The sequence below is a fragment of the Panthera onca genome, chromosome D4, assembly GCF_046562875.1.
Source record: "Panthera onca isolate mPanOnc1 chromosome D4, mPanOnc1 haplotype 2, whole genome shotgun sequence".
In the NCBI taxonomy this organism is placed as follows: Eukaryota; Metazoa; Chordata; class Mammalia; order Carnivora; family Felidae; genus Panthera; species Panthera onca.
In genome coordinates, this window is record NC_138351.1 from 7,185,976 (window position 1) to 7,212,300 (window position 26,325).

At 40.6% G+C, this 26,325-nt stretch overlaps 1 protein-coding gene across 2 annotated transcripts in view; it reads left to right on the forward strand.

Annotated features, from left to right (window-relative positions):
• Positions 1–9,388: 9,388 nt before the first annotated feature.
• The window catches only part of PLGRKT (plasminogen receptor with a C-terminal lysine), a 43,428-nt gene continuing 26,491 nt past the window's right edge, over positions 9,389–26,325 (forward strand). Inside the window, exons 1-3 of one of the 2 annotated variants that reach the window (XM_060610205.3) lie at positions 9,389–9,495; positions 10,663–10,762; positions 12,599–12,685. In XM_060610205.3, coding sequence (XP_060466188.1) covers positions 12,605–12,685 — 81 coding nt within the window. In that variant the 5' untranslated portion in view covers positions 9,389–9,495; positions 10,663–10,762; positions 12,599–12,604. Of the gene's footprint in view, positions 9,500–10,662; positions 10,763–12,598; positions 12,686–26,325 lie in introns of both variants that reach the window. The other variant, XM_078436069.2, reaches the window with a different exon arrangement.

Sequence of the window (26,325 nt, forward strand, 5' to 3'; positions counted from 1 at the left end):
ACGTAGACGGAGAAGTGCTGAGACAGGAGGAGACCAGTGAGAAGCCAAAGGTGTGGAATGAGACATCCAGATCATCTTCAGTATTGCCATATCCTTTCTCGCTGCTCTATTCATTTTGAGAGGAAAAAACTCATCATTGCCAATGGGCCATTTCTCAGGGTGTTTCTAAGGTTGACTAGCATCACAGTTGACTTGGCGTAGGTGTTTAAATACAGAATCCAGGTCTCTGCTGAATCCAGTTCTCCTGGGGCTGGTCTGGACATGCACATTTCAACACCATCCCTGGGTGGTTCATGTGCACACTAAAGTTTTGAAAACTGATGGTATAATGTTTAAGGAAAAACTGAACCAAGAGTTCTTTGCAAGTGCAGACATAGCACCCTTTCCTGTAATTTGGTTAACGAGTATCAGTACCACCCTTCACTCTAGTTCTGCCTATCCCACTTCCACATTTGCCCTTAAAACGAGAGAGATGATCTTTGTTCTGTTCTTAAGAGGAGGATAGACTGTAGGTTCTGAACAACTGGGCTTGAAGTGCCATTAAAATTTCCTGGTGAAGGAGCAATTTCCAGTAAACTTTCTTGATCATCACAAACAGGATAAAATAAAGAGACTTTAAGAATATCAACAACCTGCTTGGTTTGCATTGAAAGTTTACAAATGCATTTTATTACTAGATAGAGAGAATATCCAAATGTGTCTCCACGTTCTATTTTTGATTGTGCGCAACTGTAAACCGCTGCCCTGTGTTATGCCCATCTCTCTCTCTGTGTCCCTATCCGCCAACTCCTGCCTTCTGTTGGCTTCCTCCTTCATCATCTGTTCATAATCTGTACATCTGTGCCAAACAGATTTCATTGATAACACTTTGCCCTGGTCACACAAGTGTTTAAAATACAGGAGTAATTCACACACGGGGATGGTCAGAGAGAAGCAGCTGTCATCACCTGACACCAGTGTTCAGATGCCTCTCTCACTTTACACTGTATTTGTCTCCTTCCTCCCTGTCCTCAGCTGGGGATGGGCTGGCCAACTGAAGAGTTCTATCTAGTCTTCAAAGGGGAGCTCCCATGCTGTGGGCACTTGAAAACAAAGATGAGATCTCCAACAATGTCCCCTGTCCTCAGGAATTAATAAACCCACAGAAATACTTATGACTTGAATCAATGCTGTGGGACTTTGGGACTCTATGGGAAATGACTTAGTTCTAAGGTATCTCAATAAATGAAGGCCACTAAAAGTAAAGTTTACAAGTGGGAGATACCCTTTTAGAGGATACTAGAAAATATTCTTTATTGATTTAATATCCTAGACTAAAAATTACGTAAGTGAATGTTATACAAGTCAAACAGTCCCCTCTGAGTCATTCCACTTGATTTAAGGGCATGATTTAGTTCCAGTGTCTCTTGTAGAATTGCCTCCAGAAGTATTATCTTATACTCACACTGAGATTTAAACTAAGAACTATGTGAGTTCTCAATACCGAAAAGTCTTCAAAGCCTCTCCTTTGAAGGAAATAACTGATTTTTCTTCTCTGGTCTGAATAAGTGCTTATTCAAAGGTTATAGTCACATCCAAGTCACAGGATTGAGAACCTACTTAATCTGCCACTCCTGACTGCAGACTCATCATAAAAGAATGAGAAGTAGTTGTTTTTTTTTTTTTCTTTTCCCCACCTTTCACTGAAAGGACATTAAAGCCTTTCTGTTTTGAGAAAGAGAGATAGGCAGGGAAGATAAGCAGTTTCCCCATCACCCATGAGGGCTGGCCTAGGTTTGGGTTGGAAAGGTAGTCCTAGTTTTGCTTCTGGTGCAGTAGGGTTGGTATCTGTCACCCTGTATTTCACAGACTCCAATAATTCTGGAAATAACCCTCATTTGATTGGTTTTGGTAAAGGGGATAATTAATGCCTGCTGTAACCACAAACGATTTAACCCAGTTAGGTCATCATTTTTCATGTGTTTATGGGGGGCAAGAGGAAGATGGGGAGCTGACATGGGGAAGAATACATTCTAACATTGAAATGCTTATTCCCAGATTCACTTAGAAGAAATCAATGGGACTATAGCAGGCCAAGTGGTACAGCATTTCCAGGGATGCTTGCCATAGGAACAACAGAAACAGAATGAAGACTGAGGTCTGGGTATGATTTTTTGGTGTCCCTGGGTAGCACAAACATATGTTGTGCCCTTCTTGTGAAGAGTTGAAAAGGAAAGGTAATAGATAATAAAGTGGATCACCTTATTCATCACAGTTCAGAGACTGTTCTCAAATTTTTAAAAAGGGTATTTGTGCTGATTTCTCAGGGGTGCAGGAGGCTGAGAGTCACAGGCAGAGAACAGAGTCATGTGAGCCGCATGGGCTGGAGAAAGAGGAAGTCAGCCCGGGTCTAGTCTAGTGGTCTTCTCATAGTCGAGAAGAAGGAAGAAGGAGGAGAAATATAAATAGGTACTGTGAGTGGAAAAAAATCGGGAACGAGAGAAATATATAGAGAAGATCTTGGAGTCTGTTAAACAGGCTGAGGAGAACATTTGCAGGAAATTCTTCAGAAAGCTTATGTATTATTTTTCAGTATTTCAGCTGTCAGTTTATATTTCCTTAGAAAGCCATTACATGCTTGGACTGAACCATGTGAAGCCTTGGTTTTATTCACTTTACACTCTGAAATATAATCACCCTTCGCTCCTGCTGAAAAAAGCTTTCCTTGACTCGGCTGCTCCCTTAAATTACTGTCATCTCCGATTACGCCACCTCATGGCACACCTCAGCAAACTATATCATCACTTTCTTCAACTATCAAATTAACAAAACAAAAAGCAATCATTATAGCAAAGATTAATATAGTAATAGTAAGACATAGATTTTGTACATGTCGGACACTGTCTTGGTAATTTCCATATATTAGCTTTAAGTTTTATCCTATGAGGAGGGTACCGTTATCACCCCTATTTCAGAGATATGGATACTGAGGCACCAGTGCTTAAGTAACTTGTGTAAGCTTCCACAGTCAGAAGTGGCACAGCCAAGGTTCAAACCCAGGCACTTTGGTGCCTAAGCTCTTAACCACTATACAAGTGTGCAGTGAAATTGGTATCCTTGCTTACTGCTGCTGGCACTGTGTATTTGTTCAACCTCAAGAAGTGAAAGAGGCAACTGGGTGACTCAGTCGGTTAAGCATCTGATTTGAACTCAGGTCATGATCTCACGGGTCATGGGTTCAAGCCCCACGTTGGGCTCTGTGCTGACAGCTCAGAGCTTGCCACCTGCTTCCAATTCTGTGTCTCCCTCTCTCTCTGCCCCTCCCCCACTCTCTCTCCCTCTCTCAAAAATAAACATTAAAAAAATGAAAAGAAACCTGAAACACGCTTGCTATCTGACCCAGTAATTCCACTCCCATATATCTATATCTATATCTGTATCTATATGTATATCTACATCTATATCTATATCTATATCTGCCTGAGAACTGTTCATAGTAGTGTTACTCATAATAACAAAAGATAGGGATAATATAAATATTCATCAATTTAAAAAATTTTTTAATGTTTATTTATTTTTGAAAGAGAGACAGATCATGAGTGGGGGAGGGACAAAGAGGGGAAGACACAGAATCTGAAGCAGGCTCCAGGCTCTGAGCTGTCAGCACAGAGCCCAACGTGGGGCTCAAACTCATGAGCCATGAGATCATGACCTGAGCTGAAGTCAGAAGTAACTGACCGAGCCACCCAGATGCCCCCAAAACATCCATCAATTTTGAACAGATAAACAAAAGATGGTACACCCACACATTTGCATATTATTCAGCCATAGAAAGGAACGAAGCAGTATTATATGCCACAACTTGGATGAAACCTGAAAACCTTATACTATGTGAAAGAAGCCAGAGTCAAAAGACCATATATGTTGTACGACTCCATTTATGTGAAATGTCCAGAATAGGCAAATCTATTGAGACAGAAGGCAGATTAGGAATTGCCAGGGGCTGGGGGAAGCAGGAGAACGTACAAAACTCAGTGATGTTCTCTGTTGGTTCAAAGGTATAAACATGTTCCATGATTCAAGTGTAAGGTTGTAATTTAGACCGTGTTCCCCACAGCTTGGGAAACTGTTCCAGAATAGCTTACTACTGAAGAGCTTCTGGCCTCAGCCCACACTGTGCACCTAGATGCCTTCCTTCACAGACCGAGGCTCTTGGCTAAACCTCATTCTCAGATTAATGGAGAAATTCATAGTCCTTGGGAAAGCATCTCTGTTAAAAGGAAATACTACCATACATACCTTGAATTTTCAAAAATGTTGTTTTTTAAAAATTACTTTATGGTATACAGGGAAATGGTGAATAATTTTACGGTCCTGGGGGGAAGGACTTTCAATGAGTTGAGGATTTTACATCAATTCTAAAATATGTGTACTACTCAACTTGGTATTTACAATCAACATATTAAATGGTTATATATATGAAGCTGTTTATCACAGTGTTATTGACAGTAGCAAAAAAAAGAAAAATCCAACAATGAAAATTGTATACACACTTGCAGAAAGTCATACACCTTTAAAAAATGGGACATATGGGGGCACCTGGGTGGCTCAGTTGGGTAATTGTCCAACTCTTGATCCCAGCTCAGGTCTTGATCTCAGGGCTGTGAGTTCAAGCCCCGTGCTGGGCTCCGTGCTGGGTGTGGAGCCTACTTTTAAAAAGTGGGATGTATGAATGCTATCTAACATGAAAATCATGCTACCATGCAAAATGATTAAAAGCACCTATTTGTGTGTGTGTGTGTGTGTGTGTGTGTGTGTGTGTGTAAAAACATACAAACATTCAGTAATTCATACAGTTATAAATAATACACATACTCATTAAAGTTGTATGTTTGTTTTTTGTTTTTTTTTTAAGAGAGAGAGAGAGTGGGAGATGGGAGGAGAGAGAGGGAGAGAATCTTAAGCAGGCTCCACGTCTAGCATGGAGCCCGACACAGGGCTCAATCCCATGACTCTGGCATCATGACCTGAGCTGAAATCAAGAGTCGGACACTCAACCAACTGAGCCACCCAAACACCCAAAGTTATATGTCATTTGATACTGAAATAATTTCCTTTAATCCTCTTACCCGTATTCCATTGTGTTCAATAACTATACGTAGATTTCTCTTAATTCCAAAGGTATATATTCTATGGTCACTTTTTTCACTTCTATCTTAAAATTGTGAACAATATCAGGGCACCTGGGTGACTCAGTCAGTTAAGCATCTGACTTCGGCTCAGGTCATGATCTCGTGGTTCGTGAGTTCGAGCCCCACATTGGGCTCTGTACTGACAGCTCAGAGCCTGGAACCTGCTTCAGATTCTGTGTCTCCCTCTCTCTCTCAGCCCCTCCCGTGCTCATGCTCTGTCTCAATAATAAATAAACATTTAAAAAAATAAAATTGTGAACAATATCATACATATAAGAGCATAATGTAGGTATATCGTTTGAAGTGCATCCATTGGGTTTCCACTGGGAACTGGAATTCTACTCGGTTCAACTGAAGAGATGTTAACGAATACACTATTTAAGAGGGTGTGGGTGAGATTAAGAGAACCATGAAGTTGGGCCTGAACCATCAACAACTAGCAACCGTGGGAAGTCCATACCATCTCTGCACTAACATGCAAAGGAGGAAAGCATTTCCAGAGCTCCATGAGCTAGAGCCACAGAAGAGAGGCCTCTGGTCAAGAGTTCCAATTGTGAAAGGACCCAGCCACTACTAGGTTATCAGTCCCAAACAGAGAAGGAAAGTAGAAAACATATCCTACCTCTTTCCTCCTGCTTCCAGTCTCCTTTTCGAAGTGTCCGAACACAAATGGAAACAAAACGAGCTGTGGTGAGCCCAGGTGATACTCTCCAAAAAGATCTGCCTCTAGAGGCATAGAACAGGGCAGGGGAGGAAGAGTGGATATGAGGAAAGGCAAACAGAAAACCCAAATGGTCTGCCTGTTTTGCCACTCAGCAATTATTCTTGCCATTGATCAGGTGAAGAGAAGCTCATCCCCTACACATGAGAATCAGAAGCCTACCAACCACTATACTGCTTTGAGGTGATGTCAACTTGGGTATACTTTGACCTAGAAACTAAATTGTAATATTTGTCTCCACCAGCACTCTTGACACAAGGTAACAAGGAAAGAGGAGCAAGGAAGAAATGATCAACATTTTACATGTCTGTCTGTCTCAACAGCTTGTTGCAAGGCTAAAATGGATAATTATAACTTCCTACTTCATTTATGTTTCCCTTGCCCTATGCGGTTCCTTTGTAGATCAGGATTTTTTTGCCTGGTGTGGTGATACAACATTTAATTTCTGCATGTTCTGAAATTTAAGTGGTCTCGACCTTATCAAGTTCCTGCAGTTATTTAATGACCATTAGAGTATTCAGATATGCCCAGTGAATCTCTGGTCATCGTGCAGAGTTCTCCTTGCCCTGATTGTATAGCTGCAACCCAATTTCTCCTTGGTAATTGGGATCAGTTATCCCAATTCCATCACAGTGAGAAACCAAAATGATGAAGGGGGCAGATCCAGCTTCCAATTCAATAGAACCACAGCTGAGTCCTGTAGTAGAAACATTCCTTTCTTTTGAACTAGGACTTCCAAACATGGTCAAAGTTTGTAGAAATGGTGTGCTGGACATTTTCCATTTGTCCCAGCAGTCTTTGTGCCTAGGAGGCTGACCTCTAAAAACTGCATGAGCCTGGTTTCCTCATCTTTGGCTTCGGGGTAGATCCAGCTAATGGAAGACCTCAGCAGGATATCGGAGCATGAGAGGACACAGACGGGCCTTTCTTTTCCACTCTGTCCTCAACTGGAGCTGAGGGTGTGGCAGTGGCTCCAATGACAGAATCTCACCCTGCTGGGCTAATGGTCAGTACTGACTGCCTTCCTCTGCTGAACAGCATAGCTTCTGTTGGGTAGCCCTCACCTACAGCCACACCTGTGGCTCTTGCCTGGTTTTAGTAACTGTTCCACCCCTCTGGCCCCTTCTGCTCCCAACTATTGCTGGTTATGACTGGTTATTGAATACAAACTATGTGCCAGACACTGTGAGAATTGCCTAAACACATTATGTCATTTAGTCCTCACAGTTCGAAGGCTTTTAGTCCTATTGTAGAGATGATATAGTTTTAGAGATTTATAGAAGCGACAGTGACAGAGTTTGACATAGAATCCAGGGGTCCCTATGCTAGGGTCTCTGCGCTCAAATACTATTCCCTGCTTCTTTTATCAGTTGATATCCTGCCTTAAAGAATCGAGGTTCCATATGGCTTTGCTCCTGTGGCACCAAGGATACCTTGACAACACACCCACTCCCACAGTTGGGAACATGAATGCTGGTAAGATTTCCCCATCCAGCCACTCAACAAACAGCGTCTGGAATGTAGGACCCAAGCTCCAGAATACTAAGGGTCAGTGCTGACAGCATTAAGGCAAGCCTAGGAGGTTGGTTTGGTGCTTACTCACAGGGAACAGGGAGCTTTGTGTCTATTATTGTGCAGTACCATACTATTGTGCAGTGACAGGATAGACAGCCCAGAAATAAACCCCACATTTATATGGCCAATTTATATGGCCAATTAATCCACAAAGGAGGCAAGAAAATACAATGGGGAAATCAAGTCTCTTCAACAAATGTAGCTAGGACAGCTACATGCAAAAAAATGAAACCGGGCTACTTTCTTACACCATACACAAAGATAAACTCAAAATGGATTACAGACCTAAATGTGAGAGATGAAACCATAAAACTCCTAGAAGAAAACATAGACAGTGATTTGTTTGACACTGGCCTTAACAAGGGAAACAAAAGAAAACAAACTACTGGGACTACTCCAAAGTAAAAAGCTTTTGCATGGCAAAGGAAATCATCAGCAAAATAAAAAGGCAACCTACTGAATGGGAGAAGATATTTGCAAATGATATATCTGATAAGGAGTTAATATTCAAAATATAAAAAGAATGTATACAACTCAACGCCAAAAGACACAAACAGTCCAATTCAAAAACGGGCAGATGACCTGAACAGACATTTTTCCAAAGCAGACATACGGATGACCAACAGACATGTGAAAAGACACTCAACATCACTAATCAAGGGAAATCAAAACCATGAAAATCAAAACCACAATGAGATATCACCTTACACTAGTAAGAATGGCTAGAATCAAAAACAAAAGAAGTGTTTGCAAGAATGTGGAGAAAAAGGAACTCTCATGCACTGTTGGTGGGAATGCAAACTGGTATAGCCACTGTGGAAAACAGTATGCAGGTTCCTCAAAAAATTAAAAGCTGAATTACCATATGATCCAGTAATTACACTATTGGGTATTTACCCAAAGAAAATAAAAAAACTGATTCAAAAAGATATATTCACCCCTATGTTTACTGCAGCATTACTTACAATAGCCAAGATATGAAAGCAACCCAAATATCCATTGACAGATGAATGGACAAAAAGATGTGGTACACACACACACACACACACACACACACACACACACACTGGAATATTACTCATCCATAATGAGACTGTGCGATTTGTAACAGTGTGGATGGAGGTAGAAGGTAATATGCTAAGTGAGACAGGTCAAAGACAAATATCATATGATTTTACTTACATGTGGAATCTAAAAAACAAAACAAATGAATACACGAACAAAAGTAAAAACAGACCCATAAGTAGAGAAGAAACCAATGGTTGCCAGATTTGGGGGGGGGGGGGTAAGGGGATGGGCAAAATGGGTGAAGGGGAGAGGGAGACACAGGCTCCCAGTTATGGGATGAGGAGAAGTCACGCGGATGAAAGGGACAGCCTAGGGAATATAGTCAATGGTATTGTAATCCGGTTGTATGGGGCAGATGGCGGCTCCATTTGTGGGGAGCACGGTATATAGACTTGTCAATCACGAAATACACCTGAATGTAATGTAGCATTGTGTGTCAACTATACTTAAATTAAAGAAAAATGCAACTGTGGATCATATGTTTAAGTGACAACCTCTCATCAGACACATTCTTTTCTGGAAAACAGACCCAACTGTGTGGTTGACACCGCTCCTGGAGAGTAACAATGAGATGGCTCCTTAAACTCTTTAGAAGCTCAGCTGGGCGCGGGAGCAGGGATTTCTCTCATACATGGGTCACTTACGAACCTCACTGAGGCCTCTTCGTCCCCTCAAAACCTGACAGCTGAGCCGCTGTTGGTTTGAATTTGCCTCTTTGATCTCGCCATTCTCTCCCGGGCACCTGGCGGGACACAGTACACTAGGCCTCGGGCAGGAGAGGGGCGTCTTTCAGGAAGCCAAGGGCTGCGCTGATTGGCTAAGCCTTGGAATCACTGTCAAGGCCGTCCAATCCCGAGGCTCCGCCCGCCGAGTCCCGGTCAAGTCTCGGTGGAGGGGATTCCGGGCCTGGAGGCCTCCGCTGCGGTTACCGCCCGCACCTCGGCCGCCGCCTGCTGCCCAGTGAGTGAGCGCCGGGCCCGCGGGACTGGCCGAAGGCTGATGGGGAGGGGGGAGTCCGCGCGGCCGCCTCTGCCGGCGACGAGCTCCGGGGTCCCGGGCTTGCCGGGCAGCGCGGGGCGCCCGCTCCTCGGGGGCACCCCTAGTTGGCTCTCCTCTCGTCCTCCCGGGTGCTGACCGCTATCCCCAACCTCGTTTCGAAAGAGCGGGCTCTCCTCGCAAGGAACCCTGGCTTCTCCAGAATCGATGTAATCGAGCTGGGAAAGGAGGCAGAGCATTATCCGCGGAACTCCGCATACCACTGCAGGAAATACCCAAGTTACGGCATTTGGGTCCAGGGAGCGCGGGTGGAGTTACCATAGGGAAAACCTCCGGAAGCTGTGGGTTCTGAGCTGGAATTCGCGGGGGGGTGGGGAGTGACCTAATTTGACCGGGATGCAAAAACGTACAGGAAATTATTGTAATGTGCCACTAGTCTTAAATGTAGGTAATGTACCATTTGATCAGGAAATGAATCAGCACAGACATTTGGATAACAGGTCACGCATGGGTCATGAATCTTTCTTTCTCTTTTTCTCTTTTTCTCTTTTTCTTTCTTTCTTTCTTTCCTCCTTCCTTCCTTCCTTCCTTCCTTCCTTCCTTCCTTCCTTCCTTTCTTTCGTAAAATCAAATCATAGTTCCCAGGGGTGACAGGAGTAGGGCTGCCCGGAACTTGCAGCCCCTACCTATTCTCCTCAGATATACCTCTTCCCATCTTAAACGATGGCATAGCTGAGGGCCTGAGGCATTGAAGAGCCCTTTCTAAGGTCTCAGGAGTAATCAAAGGAAAAATGAAGGCAGAAGGGACCCGAATCAGCATTCTCAGCCCCTTGAGACACACTGGTATCTAAGCTGTAAGTAGTAAGACATTTGTCACCAGTGATAAAGTTGTAATTTTTGAAAGACACCTTATTCAATTTGGTGAATTCAAAGTTATCCCTATTGCAAGATCACTCTTGCTTATTTTCTGATAAATATTTTGTGAATGGGAGAAAGCTGAAAGTATTCTGGACACTTTAAGGAACCGCTTAGATTTTGGACAATGCCTTTGTTAGGGTGGGGACGGAGGGGAAGGTTGAAGATACTGAACTCTGGGACATAGTTCACAAGGTGTGGTACACTTATTTTCAGGTGTGGGTTCCCTTGGGGACCACAGGGAACTTCTTCATCCTGATTGGATTCTACATTTAACCCTTGGGAGCAAGACCAAGAAACTGAGGCCCAGGAACAGGTAAGTCTATACCCTAACCTTCCAGATAGTTTCTCCTCCCTAGATGTCTGATGTGAGCACTGTCTCTCCACTTCAGGAGAGATCCCACCCCCTTCTCAACAGGGGCACTGCAAGAGACACAGTTCTATAATTTACAGGGTGAGAGTGTGTGTGTAGGAATGGGATTAGAGGACAGCTGTTTTCTTCATAAATGTTTGTAACATATGTAAAAATTCAATCATCTACTCCTATGTGCAGGAAAAAAAAAAAAGAATGGCAAGTGACCTAAGCTTGATTTCTCTTTTATCACTCATGTTCTATGCAAACATTTATGGGAAAAAAACATCATGGGGACTTCCAAGATGGATAATATATTGCTACTTCCTTCAAGGAGGTTCTGGCCTGCTGTTGCAGACAACTGACTCGGGGTGCCAAAGTTCAGAAAAAGGAAAGAACTTCTGTTACATCTCCCTACCCTCAGTGGGTGGCCCCTAACTCTCTGGACAGGGGACGGAGTGGGGCTGTGGCAGAGGGGAAGAGAAACCTCATGACCTGCCTCTTCTCTCCAGTGAGTTGTTCAGCCTCCTATGCCCAGTACTGAGGCTGACTCTGGCTCTGAGGTCCCTGTAAATCAAGAATGCATCTTTGGCAAGAATACAGGGAAGTCACTGAAGTCTGGCTTGGAGTGCCCACTCGCCTGGAACCTAGTTAGCAAGGATAACTATTCTACCACCTGGCACAAAATTCCCTCCCTCCCCCATCATCTTCTCCCCAGCTAGCCAGAACCCACTATTTCATGATAAGGCTGTGAAAAACATAAGCTCTGCTGGGTTTCCTACAGAAGAGTGTGGGTCCATTGGAAAGCACTGAGGCTGGTCGGTCCGACATGAGGTTCACAACCTGCTTGGTAGCCTACCAAAGAGAATCAGCACTGTTATTGAGGGGAGAGCGGTGGTAGCTCCCCTAAGTTTTTTTAATCTTCTGAAAGTAAAATTAATAATAAACCGAAGGCCTTCTGTACCTACCCAATTGGATTAAGAACAAAAAATTGAAATTTTGGCTCCCTAGAAGTGATAGAGCACTTAAGAACTTCCTAAGCATGATAAATAAGATAGGCAATACCATGTATTCATTTAAAAATTGCTTTTCCCAGGACATTTAAGTGTCATTATGGTCTTCCCCTCTTGAGACCTTCAGTAGAAGCTGAAGAGAAGAAAGGTGAAGCCAGAAGAGGATGGCCAAGGGATATCACCAGTGGCTGACACAATAGGGGTATATAGGAGAGGGCCAGGGATCACAGGAAGAGTGTTGACATAGTGACCTGGAAACACCTAAAACTTCCTAAACACAAATGCAAGGAGCACAGAGAAATCTGTCTTCAAGGTGTCCTCAATGCATCTTCTGAATCGTCCCTTCTCAGAAGCAAAGTTTCTGTCATCCAGTTGTATAGAAGGTCTATACAACTGTCCCTCACAGAAGAGAGAGTGATCTTTTAGTTTGTTTGTTTTTAAGTATTCAGTTCTTCAAGATTTACAGTGGGAAGCAAAATCAGGAAACATGGAGCTGTATACCTATAGAGAAGGAGGAGATTCTGAAATCATCTTCGTTCAGTCAGCTGGTCATAGGCTAGCAAATGTTGGCCATGCTGGTTAAGTTTGCCCAAGATCAGACAGCTACTTAGAAGAAAGGACTGTAATCCACACTGTGTTCCTAGCTCAGAATTTGATTTTTTTTTTTTTTACATTTTTATATGGTATCTGGTATCTGGTATTTGTTATATGGGCAGTCCAAAGCATCCTATATGAGGATACATGTAGAATATATCATTTTAAGCCTCATTGCTTTTTTACATTTTAGGTGAAGATGGGGTTTATATTCTCAAAATCTATGAATGAAAACATGAAAAACCAACAGGAGTTTATGCTTATGAATGCTCGACTCCAGGTACATTTTCAAATAATTAAGTTTTTATGTTGTTACAGTGGTTAAAGTTTCTATGACATACTCCAGCAGTATTGTTCTCTTTGGCCCCAAAAGGTAAAATGCTCTTGGGCCTCTATCCTTGGAGCCAAGATGAAATGGATTACTAATTATCTGGTAAATGGGCGTGTTTAAATCTCCAATCTAGATCCTAGTATAAAAATTTCCATACCAAAGGAAGACATAACTGCTTAGAGTGTAGGGGAGGTAGAATGATGCCCCTCTCCTCACCAAATATGTGCATCCTAACCTCCTGTGGATATGTTGCCCTACATGGCAAAAGAGACTTTGAAATGTGATTAAGTTAAGGAGTTTGAGCTAAGGAAGCTCCTGGGTTATCCTGGATTATCTGGATGGGCCCAATGTATTCACAATGGTCCTTATAAGGGGTAGAGATGGGGCGCCTGGGTGGCTCAGTCGGTTAAGCGTCCGCCTTCAGCTCAGGTCATGATCTCGCGGTCCGTGAGTTCGAGCCTGCGTTGGTCTCTGTGCTGACCGCTCAGAGCCTGGAGCCTGTTTCGGATTCTGTGTCTCCCTCTCTCTCTGACCCTCCCCCATTCATGTTCTGTCTCTCTGTGTCTCAAAAATAAATAAATGTTGGGGCGCCTGGGTGGCGCAGTCGGTTAAGCATCCGACTTCAGCCAGGTCACGATCTCGCGGTCCGTGAGTTCGAGCCCCGCATCAGGCTCTGGGCTGATGGCTCGGAGCCTGGAGCCTGTTTCCGATTCTGGGTCTCCCTCTCTCTCTGACCCTCCCCCGTTCATGCTCTGTCTCTCTCTGTCCCAAAAATAAATAAAAAACGTTGAAAAAAAAAATTAAAAAAAAAAATAAATAAATGTTAAAAAAAAATAAGGGGTAGAGAGAGGACAGAGGGTCAAAGTCAGAGAGAAAAAAAAAGATTTGAAGATGCTATACTGCTGGCTTTGAAGATAGAGTGAAGGGCCAAAGAAGGAATTCAGGTAGCCTCTGGAGAGGCTGGAGAAGGCAAGGATGTGGATTCTTTCCTAGAGCCCAGAAGGAACACAGTCCCACAGCCCGCTTGGGATTTCTGACTCCAGAACTATAAGATAATAAATTTATGCTGTTTTAAGCTTCAAGTATAATTTGTTATAGCAACAATAGGAAATTAATACACACTGTGAAAACTTGACACTGGATTTAGACATAGGCTGATAGCAAAGTAGAAGTAGCAAAGTAGAAGATTGTCTAATTGCCTGGTATTGTCTAACTGCCTAATTGTCAGGAAGTATTATGAAACGTTGTAAAGGTTTGACTGAAATTATTTTCCTAAGGTTTCAAACAAAGATCTCTTGGCTTCTGGGGTTCATTATGGCCCTGGGGATAGAAGGTCCTACTGTGAGGCAGTATGGTGAGTGGTTAAAAGTGAGGACTAAAGACAGACCAGCTAGGTTTGAATCCCATCTCTACCCCTAACTGTATGACTTGTGCCTCAGCCTCCTGGTTTATAAACTGGAGGTAACAGTATCCCCTTCACAAGGTTGCTTTGAGGATAATGATGGTCGTGTAAAGAGAGTATATAGGACAATGTCTCAAGTCCTCAGAACAGTGTCTTTCACTTTATAAGTATTCATGGTTGCTGCCATGATTGCTATTAAGAGTGTCCTGTGCAGGACAACGATTTCTTTTGGGGGAATGGGACAATTTAAAGAATGGAAACTGAATTTTTGTAACACAGAAAAGTGACCTAGGGGAGATTAAACATTAGGCATATGAACCAGCCAAGAATGTCATATGCCCAGAGAGTCTTTTGTCCAAGATCTTTGGAAACTATAGATTTTTACATCCATTCCCTTGAAGTCAGGATATGTGAAGGGTGTGGGATTTTATCCTATTTGCAAGATAACAAATTAGCCTGTTACTATTTATTGGACGCTGGCAGAATACAGGAGACACTTCCATCAGAGACTGAGGACTTCACTACTCAGAGCACAGTAAGCAGCATGAGCTTGAGGTTGGCATGAGTTTTCCCTGTGCCCCTCAAGTCTCAAGAGGGCATGCAGGCTGGCTTAATTGGATGCTGAGGTGGGTACAATGGGTTCGGGACACAGCGGAGGAACAGTGAGCTATGGAATCTACTACTTCTACCGTGACTGGTCAGCCAGGCTGCTCTTAGGTAAGACTTGTTACTTCATTTCTCAAGGTTTCTCACTGCAAACACAACCCTGAGTAATGGCCCATGTAAAGAACAGTCAGACCCTATATCCTTGGCCTACCCAGCAAAAAGTACAGGAATGGCCCATGCAGTTTGATTCTCCCAACATGTGTTTGGTTAGGATGATTAGTTTTTCTTTGTTGATCAGGATAGACTTTATTATTTATCTTCTAATTTCAAGGAAGGATGATAAAAAGAATGTAGATCAACACTATTAAAGCAGCTTTCCACCTTAAAGCTACTTGAGTTCTGATCTTAACTGGGACAGGCTAGAGAGAAACATAATCTGAAGAAATTTTGGAAGATTAGGTGGGTCCTCAAATATTTCCTGTTTAAAGGAATTAAACTTCTAACATCTTTCTTAGGGTTTAGAGCTATTCTTTTATTGAAAAAAAAGTATCACAAAACATTTGATACATTCTAGAGAATATATTTATAAGTTATGAAGCATAATAAAATGAGTACCGATGAACCCATTACTAAATTGAAGAATTTTGTTATCACAATACACCTGAAGCTACCTATAGGTTCCATCCTATATGTTGAGTGAGCCCAAACAGTTAAAGCCGGTCTGGAATTGACCTCATATCCCAGAGCCCCTGGGACTGGGCAGGACTCAGAAAATGTAAGGAATGGGCCACTAGGGTAGAAGATTTCTTGTCTTTGTAAGTTCTTTAAAATATTTTTAAAAATCCCAGTTGAAACATCATATGTACTAATGCCTTTAGCCCATGACGGCATGTCTTTTGGTGCTTTTCCTATTTGATGGCATCTCAATAAAAGGGGTAAAGAGAAGAAATAAAGCAAAACTCTTATTAAAGAAAAGCCTAATGACTAGAATACTTTTCCCAGTTTTTTTTTTCTTACTTCTACTTTTTTTTTTTTTTTTTTTTTTTTGGTAAAAAAGGAGATAAATAATAACTCAATCATTCCATATTATTCGGTTGTTTTTTTTTTTTTTTTCATTCAGGGAAAAGAACAAGAATTAGAGATTCAGCTACATCTCATACCAGTGCCCAGGTTCTTAACTGGCTGTACATTCTACTCACTCAGGGCTTTGGGATATTTAGGTCCCACCCCAGACCAATCAGATCTCTTCCTGGCCGGGCATGCTGTCACTGTTCTAAGCTCTCCAGGAGACTGTAATGCACAGTCTAGTTTGAGGTCTTTGCCCTTTTGCTTTCCATGATGCTACATAATTATAATCAATGATTGGCAGGGATTTAACACAATGCATATTGGAGATGAAACCAAATAGTTTTCAATTTAAGTAAGCTAATCAGGAAATTAAATCAGTCACTGGAGTCTGATTAATAAGAATTTGTAAAAGACTTCAAATCAGAAAGTTTTCTCTTCATTACAACTTTGGTTCAAGTTGAGCTAGAGGGGATTTATACTACTAGTTAGAATGATGTTTTCATATCATCAGCAAACTTCAGTTTCCCATTGCTTTGTTTAGCCTCTCTTACTCATGATGGTGGCTATACTCAAGTAAACGAAGTATCAAAGAAAAATGAATACTTTCTTAAAATGCCATTAGATGGCATACCTAAACTAATTTCGTATCACTTGAGTGGCCAGAAAAGCATTTTGATATTATATAACGGAATGGAAACTGAAAACGGAAAGCAGAAAGAATGAGGGAAGATTCCATAAGTCTTTGCTGTGCTCTAGAACTCTGTAAGCAAAGCAGTTATGATCCATGTAAAGATAAGTCAGGTAGTTTATTCACCATTTACTGTGTATAGACAACAAACTCAAGATTTAAAAAATACGTGATTGTATGTCTATTGTTAGTTTGGTGTTAAAGAAATGAGGTATAGTTATAAACCAAAAAATACATATTTAATATATATAAAATAATGTGCTGTATGCTAAGCAGGACTCAGAAATGCCTAAGGTATGTGCTCTATATTCAAGGAACTTATCATCTAAATTCAAGGAATTTATCATCAAGGGTGAGTCATGCTGCAAATAACCAGCTGTTTGTGTATATGTATGTGGTAAGCAGAACATTGGCTCCCTAAAGATGTCCACACAGTAGTCTCTAGAACTGTGAATGTATTATCTTGTGGCAAAATGGACCTTGCAGATGTGATTAAGGGAACAGACCTTGAGATGGGAAAATTATCCTTGGTGATCCATGTGGACCCAATCTAAACACATAAATTCTTTTTTTTTTTTCTTTTAGTTTTTTAATGGTTATTTTTGAGAGAGAGAGAGACAGAGACAGAGAGAGACAGAGAATGAGCAGGGGAAGGGAAGAGAGACAGGGAGATACAGAATCTGAAGAAGGCTCTGGGCTCTGTGCAGACAGCTCAGAGCCTGACGCAGGGCTCGAACGCACGATCTGTGAGATCATGACCTGAGCCGAAGTCAGATGCTCAACCGACCACCCAGGGCTACCCAGGTACCCCTAAACACACAAATTCTTAAAAGTGGAGAGGTGAGGACAAAAGAGAGAGAGAGAGAGAGAGAGAGAGAGAGAGAAATACCAATGTGGAATTTAAGAAACAAGTGAGCAAAGAAAAAAATAGACAAAAAAATAGACTCTTAACTGTAGAGAACAAACTGAGGGCTACCAGAGAGGAGGCAGGATAGGGAGGAGTGAAATAGGTGAAGGGCATTAAGAGCACACTTACATGAGCAGTGAGGAATGCACAGAACTGTTGAATCACTATAATGACACCTTAAACTAACATAACACTATACATTAACTACACTGGAGTTAAAATTAAAAAGAGAGAGAGAGAGCGGGAGAGAGAGAGAGGGAGAGAGATGTGATGTTGCTGGACTGCAACATGGAGGAAGGGATCCCCCACAAGGAATGCAGGTGGCTTGGAGAAACTGGAAAATGCTAGGAAACAGATTCTCCCCTAGACTCTCGAAAAGGAGATTCTTGCAGACACCTTGATTTTAGCCCATTCACACCTGTGTCAGACTTCTGATGTCCAGAAGTATAAGATAGTAATTTGTGTTATTTTAAGCCACTAAGTTTGTAGGAATTTGTCTATATAGCAGCATGGACTCTTGATAGGATTGTTTCTGCAACATAAAATATAATGTATACTCAATACATGCTTTTTCAAATATATAAAAATTAGAGCAGCAATAACTATTATGAGAACTTTCTGAAATTGCTAAACCCCTATAACTCCCAACAACCTGCCATTCTTATGCCCTCTCATCTGTTTTTTGCTTTTGTTTTGTTTTTTTGAGGTGAAAGCTTCTTGAAATAAGAAGGGTTTAATGTTCTGAGGAAAACAAGAGAGTACAGTGTCTGCTTGGTAGAGAGTCTTGTGGCAACAAGGAGCCCAAAAGGTAAAGTAGGGAGTGAAGAGGGAGGAAAGCAGCCAACTCTGTATGTGGAAGGACGAGCAAGTGGGAGATGGTTCCAGAACCAGAAGTGGCCAGGAAGTGCCCTGACTAAAAGATCACCATGTCAACACAAGCTCACCAACTTAGATTTGGAACTCTCTTCAACTTAACCCTCTGAAACTCATTGCTGTCCAGTCCTTATCCCCGTTACCTTTGTCCCTCACTCATGATTATTCTTGAGGTTTATTTTTATTGTGGTAAAACGCAAATAATATAAAATTCATCATTTTATAAAATTTTTAAGTGTTTTTTTATTTTTGAGAGACAGAGACAGAGAGAGAACAAGTGGGGGAAGGACAGAGAGAGAGGGAGACAGAACCCAAAGCAGGCTCCAGGCTCTGAGCTGTCAGCACAGAGCCCAACGCGGGGCTCGAACCCACGATCCATGAGGTCATAACCTGAGCCAAAGTCCAATGCTTAGCTGACTGAGCCACCCAGGCGCCCCTAAAATTCATCATTTTAAAGTGTACAATTCAGTGACATTTACAATGTTGTGTAACCATCTCTGCTACTGAATTCCATAACATTTTCATCAAAAGGAAACCCCATGCCCATTAAGCAGTCACTCTCCATCACCCCAATCCCTGGCAACCACTAGTCTGCTTTTGTATGGATTGATCTGTTCTGGACATTTCATATAAATGGAATCATGCAATATTATTTTTTTGTCTGGCTTATTTCACTTAACATAATCTTTCCAAGGTCCCTCTATGTTGTAGCATGAGTCAGAGCTTTATTCCTACTTATGGCTAAACAACATTCCACTGTGTAGATACACCACATTTTGTTTATCTGCTCATCAGTTTACAGACATTAATATTTCCACTTTTTGGCTGTTGTGATTAATGCTGCTGTGAAAATTCTTATACAGGTTTCTGTTTGAACATTTGCTTTTCAACTCTTGAGTATATACCTAGGAGTGGAATTTCTAGATCACCTACTTTTATATTTAACTTCTTGAGGAACCACAAAAATGTTTCCCTTGGTGGGTGTACCATTTTACATTCTTACCAAAAGGTATGTGGCTTACTATTTACCCACTTCCTTGCCCAAACTTGTTATCTTCCTTTTTCTTTTCTTTTCTTTTTTCTTTTTTTTTTAATTCTACCCATTCTAATGGGTTTGAAGTTGTTTCTCATTGTGGTTCTGACTTGAAATTTCCTAATAACTAATAACATTTTTTCACAGACTTTTTGGCCATTTATATATCTTCTTTGGAGAAATGTCTATTCTGGTCCTTTGCTCATTTTTAAATTGGGTTGTTTTTGTTTTTGACTCTGCAGGAGTTGCTTATACATGATGGACACTAGATCATCATCAAACAAGATTTGCGAATATTTTCTCCCATTCTTTGGGTTGTCTTCTTACTCTCTTGACAGTGTTCTTTCATGAATACAAGTTTTTAATTTTTATGAAATCCAATTTATGTTTTCTTTTGTTGCTTGTACTTTAGGTGTCATATCTGAGAAACCATTGTCAAATCCAAAATCATAAAGATTTGCTTCTGTGTTTTCTTCTAAGAGTTTTATAGTTTTAGCTTTATATTTAGGTTTTTGACCCATTTGGGGTTAGTTTTTTATATGGTGTGAAGTAAGGGTTCAACTTTACTCTTTTGCATGTAGATATCCAGTTAGCAGGAGGCTCATTCTTTATGAACATAAAGAAGTCAGGCACTGCACAGTTAAGATTAGGAGTCACATACTAAATCTGTAACTGACTCAGATGACGAATCTGTTCATCAGGGTTCAGGCTCTCTGAAAAGAGCATCTTGGCCTATTAGTGGTCTTCAAGTACCTGAAGTTCAAGACAGTGACAACCTTCCGGTTTCTTTTTCTACTAAAGTTGAAATGGATAGAAATAAGTTAATTTAACTACATTATGAGGGATTCGGTAAATACATTGAATACATTATTTGACTTTTAAAGAGGTTGCTAAAAATCTTCAGCAAATCTCTTTAAATGTGGGGCAAAATATTAATCACTTAATGGAATCACTTAGAGGAGTTAACGAAAATAGTTATGATTTCCTATATTCTGTCCATATTGAGGAAGGGTAGGGAATGAAAGTGAAATAATGAGGTCATTGATGCCACAGGTACTTATCTCTACAGAGGGAAACAACTAAATGACAAGGGTCAAGCCACCAAGCTTATCTTGTGCTACCTAGCCTTTCCCTGCTGACATTGGGTCCAGGACCCTTCAATCAGTTCTCTAAAGGGGACACAATGGTTTTAGGTTTGTTCACAAACTTAAATGAGATCAATGAATCCAGTTATAGACTGCCAGAAGGCTTTTCTTTTTCTTTGCTTCCCTCAACTATAATTCTGTTTCATAAATCTGATCAGAGTGAATTTTAATTCATTTTTAGTTTTTCATTGCTTGAACAAGTGTGGTCACTTTACTTATTTATTAACTCAGTAAAGCATGTTCTGAACGGCCAATATATACAGAGTCTGGGACACAAAACTGTTAATTAAAAAATGGTACTATAGCTTTAATAATTTTGTTTTCTCTATAAATCTTCATAACATGTATTCTTTCTCCCTCTCACCCTACCTTACTCTTAAAAATAATTTAATGCAGGCTTGCTGTTAAAATCTTTACACTTCTCATATGTGTCTTGTTTCTACTTCATTTTCTTCCTTAAGATAATTAAGAATGTGGGGCAGCAGGAGGAGGAGAATTTTTAAGAGACAAAAAAAAAATATCCCCTATAAATATCTCTAATAGTTAACATTAAGGTAACAATTCAAAGTGTCATTATTCTTCAATAATCTTACTAAGTACAAAATAATAGTGAAACCACATTTTAATAAATGTTTTAGTTTAAAATAATTTTAGGGGTGCCTGGGTGGCTCAGTTGGTTAAGCATCTGATTTCAGTTTAGGCCATGATCTCATGGTTAGTGAGTTCAAGTCCTGAATCGGGCTCTGTGCTAACAGTGCAGAGCCTGCTTGGGATTCTTTCTCCCTCTCCCACTCTCTCTGTTTCTCCCCCACTTGTTGTCTCTCTCTCTCTCTCTGTCTCTCTGTCTCTCTCTCAAAAAAAATATGAATAAACTTTAAAAAATAAATAAATAAGGCGCACCTAGGTGGCTCAGTCAGTTAAGTGTCCGACTTTGGCTCAGGTCATGATCTCACAGTTTGTGGGTTCGAGCCCTGCATTGGGCTCTGTGCTGATAGCTCAGAGCCTGGAGCCTGCTTCAGATTCTGCCTCCCTCTCTCTGCCCATCCTCCACGCATGCTCTGTCTCTCTCTCTCTCTCTTAAAAATAAAGAAACATTGGGGCAGTTGGGCGACTGACTTCAGCTCAGGTCATGATTTCATGGTCCAGTCGATGGGTTTGAGCCCCAAGTCAGGCTCTGTGCTGACAGCTCAGAACCTGGAGCCTGCTTTGCATTCTGTGTCTCCCTCTCTCTCTGCACCTCCCCCACTCGCACTGTCTCTCTCTCTGTCTCAAAAATAAATAAATATTTCTTAAAAATTAAAAAAAAACATTAAAAAAGAACAAGATTAAAAATATAAAAATAAATAAATAAAAATTTAGATTTACAGAAAAATTACAAAACTAATACAGAGAGAGTTTATGGATACCCTTCATTTATTAGCTTCCTCTAATATTAACAATTTATAATATCAAAGTACAATGATCAAAACCAGGAAATTAACATAAGCACAATAAAATGAACCAAACAACTGATCTTTTTGATATTTCACCAATTTTTCTTCTAATGTCCCTTTTCTGTTCCAGGATCCAATCTAAGATCTCACACTGCATTTAACTGTTGTGTCTCCTTAGTCTCTTCCAATCTGTGACAGTTCCTCATTCCTTCCTTCGCTTTCATGATAAGTATTTTGGATAAGTCCTGGTCAATTATTTAGAAGAATTTATTTTACTTTGGGTTCTTTTAGTGTTTTCTGACAATTAGATTCAGGTTGTGCACTTTTTGCTATTATTCTTAAACCACAGAATGCTATTGTGTCTTTCTCATTGCACCATATCAGAGGATACCTGATGTCAGTATGTCTTATTACTGGTAACGTTAACCTTGATCACTTGGTTAAGGTGGTGCCTAGCAAGTCTCTCCACTGTAAACTTACTATTTTTGGTTTTCTAATTGATAAATACCTTTGGGGAGATACTTTGAGACTCAGTTAATATCTTGCTACTACTCACACTTGTGTCCATTGATCTCCGCACCCATTGGTGGGATCTTACATGCAACAATTATTACTGTAGTATCTGCCTAGTGGTGATTTTTGTATCTTCTTCATTCCATCTGTATTTGTTCACTGGAAAAGCTGTTCCTTCTTCACCCAAATTATTTATAGCAATATGGTCTCATGGACATTTTATCCTATGGGTTATAATCTAGTACCACCATTATTTACTTTATGGTTTAAATTATTGTCTTGGCTATTGGAAATTCCTTCAAGTTGGCTCCTAGGTCCTTTTGACATACCCCAACGTTTTTTGAATATTTTTTTATTTTCTGTGATCAAAAGATAGTCCATATATATTGTCCCTGTCCCAGGTCTGGAATTTAACCACTTATTCAAGGAGTCCTGGTTCCTCTTATTGGAGAATAGTACTTAGAAATCAAGACCTGGACTCTAGATGTGTTTGTTGCTATGGTCATTGTTCCTGGACCTATTCAGCAAAGACATGTACATGTACTAACCCATGCACATACACTAAACCAGGAGTTCATGCTGATATCTCTGATCAATCCATTATGACGCCTCATTCTAGTCTTTCCCTATCCTCATATGTTCTTTATCAGACAGTGAGAAACCTGGCTGTTATTTTCCATAATATATTCACTTCACTCCTAGTAGACAAGTAAAATAATTCTAAAATTGCCAATATATACCCCGGTGAGAAACAGATTCACTAACTAAAGTACATTTTTTGTTCTTTTCCCCTTTACAATAAATATCCACTCAAAATACTGTTTTCCTGTGAATTGGGTTAGTTCTTCCTGGGCTCCTTCAGAATGGTTAGGTTATTTATTTGTAATATTTATACTTTATATTCTCCCTATGTCTGGTCAGTTTTAATTAGTTGTAGGGTAGGGGGGTATATAAAACATAACTGTGTTCTACTAATCAAAGCTATACAGCAAGACACACTCCAAGAAGGGTATCTCCCTCCTCATTCCAGCTAACCTATTCCCACCCCTCTCTTTTATATAGCCCCTTCCCACATTCAACCTATAGGTGCCTAATTTCTCGTGCGTATTTTCTTTTGTCTCCTTCTTTCTTACATAAAAGGTAGTGTACCAATGATACCCTTTTATACCTTGCCTATACATTTAACAGTATATCACTCCAAAGCTGTTCAGAGGTTTTTCTCATTTTCTTTAATAGTTGCATAGTACTCCATTGTGTGGGCAATATTATTTATTCAAATGATGTATGGGCACTGTATTAGTTTCTTACTGCTGTGACAAATTTGTTGTAGTTTTAAATTTATCCAAACTGGCTTCTATCTCTTACAATGAGACCTATTATGATATAAATACAACAAAATACTACCTGTTTCTACACAGCCTTCCAGCAGGGATTACATAGAGTGCAAAAGCATTTTTCTGCTAGGTTTCAGTCCTTCCTAAAAAGTTCTTCATTTAAGGGGCGCCTGGGTGGCTGAGTCGGTTAAGCATCTGACTTCAGCTCAGGTCATGATCTCACGGTTTGTGAGTTAGAGCCTCGTGTCTGGCTCTGTGCTGACAGCTCAGAGCCTGGAGCCTGCTTCGGATTCTGTGTCTCCCTCTCTTTCTGCTCTTCCCTCACTCATGCTCTGTCTCTCTCCCCTTCAAAAATAAATATACTTTTTAAAAAAAGTTCTTCATTTAATATTTTTAAATGCCTTCTAGATGTTAAGAGCCTTTAAATGTAAAAATAAAAATAGCCTTTCATATGTGAAAATGTTCTATTTAAATACATTTTTTGGTCTTGCTGTTAGCATTCATAAACCACCCAGAGACAGATTCATTTAGAATTACAAAGTATGATTGAAGGTATTATGTTAAAGAATACAGCCCTAGTGCATTTATTAATAATACATGACCAAGTAAAAAACCCACTTTTGGGGGGAGTTGATGTGTACATGAGGATTTTTTGGGAAAATCAGAACCATGCAAATTAGGAATAAGAAACCACATCTCCATTTGGTCCTTAGTGCCTATTCCAAGAGATGGGCTTCCAAATTATACTGCAGAAGGACAAAGGAAAATGCAGTGTGAGGTAGTGAACAGAGATTATTACACAGAGAAATGTGCACTGTTCTAAAGATGTTCTTGAATATAATGTTTTCCTCTCAACTTCTCCTACATTATGCTCTGCTTCCTGATGCATACTTCTTACTCCCTGACAATCGCTGCCTCTCCTCCTCTTATTATGCTCTCCTCCTCTTATTCCCTGTCGATTGCTGCCTACATTATGCTCTGCTCGCTGATCCATACTTTCTTTTATTTTATTTTTTATTTTTTAAAATTTACATCCAAATTAGTTAGCATATAGTGAAACAATGATTTCAGGAGTAGATTCCTTAATGCCCCTTACCCATTTAGCCCATCCCCCCTCCCACAATCCCTCTAGTAACTCTCAGTTTGTTCTCCATATTTATGAGTGTCTTCTGTTTTGTCCGCCTCCCTGTTTTTATATTATTTTTGTTTCCCTTCCCTTATGTTCATCTTTTTGTCTCTTAAAGTCCTCATATGAGTGAAGCAATATGATTTTTGTCTTTCTCTGACTGACTAATTTCACTTAGCATAATACCCTCCAGTTCCATCCACGTAGTTGCAAATGGCAAGATTTCATTCTTTTTTTTTTTTAATTTTTTTTAATGTTTATTTATTTTTGAGACAGAGAGAGACAGAGCATGAACAGGGGAGGGTCAGAGAGAGGGAGACACAGAATCTGAAACAGGCTCCAGGCTCTGAGCTGTCAGTACAGAGCCCGATGCGGGGCTCGAACTCATGGACTGCGAAATCATGACCTGAGCTGAAGTCGGCCGCTTAACCGACTGAGCCACCCAGGTGCCCTGATTTCATTCTTTTTGATTGCCGAGTAATACTCCATTGTATATATATACCACATTTTCTTTATCCACTCATCCATCGATGGACATTTGGGCTCTTTCCATACTTTAGCTATTGTTAATAGTGCTGCTATAAACATGGGGGTGCATGTGTCCCTTCGAAACAGCACACCTGTATCCTGTGGATAAATGCCTAGTAGTGCAATTGCTGGGTTGTAGGGTAGTTCTATTTTTAGTTTTTTGAGGAACCTCCATACTGTTTTCCAGAGTGGCTGCACCAGCTTGCATTCCCATCTGATCCATACTTTCTTACTCCCTGATAATCGCTGCCTATGTTATGCTCTGCTCCCTTATCCATACTTTCTTATTCCCTGATGATCGCTGCCTACGTTATGCTCTGCTCCCTGATTCATATGGTCTTACTCCCTGATGATCACTTCCCTTATTTCCTAATGAAATTGCTCCATGTTTCTGTGGAGGTACCTATAGAGACATGGTCAGAACTGTGGAGGTACCTACAGGGACACAGTTAGAACTGTTGAGGTACCTACAGAGACATGGTTGAACTGTGGATGCATCTACAGAGACACGGTCAGAACTGCTGACCAAGCTTTCAATGACTTCTGGATTAAGTAACTGACTGTGAAGCTCTCTTGCCAATTATTGGAAACAAATTCATATCATGCCTCAGAGTAATGATCACCTAGTCAAGGTAAGATTCATTTCTTCAGACACATGTTTTTATAGCTTACATAATTAATTTCACCCAAGCCTTAATAAAAGTCTGTCCTCTGCCCCTGATCTCTGCCCTCGGAACCAGCAACACATCAGAATGTGGTTTGCAAAGAGTTCAACCTTAGGCTCTATCTCAGGCAAAAAGGGAGTTGATTAAAAAAACAGGCATGTTTAAGTCAGTGTTAGAGGGAAGTGATAGTGAATTTTGTTTGCAGCATCTAATGTGTGGTTCTTTTTTGTAAATGGAAAGTTACTTTAAAAAAACTCCTTATGAAAGA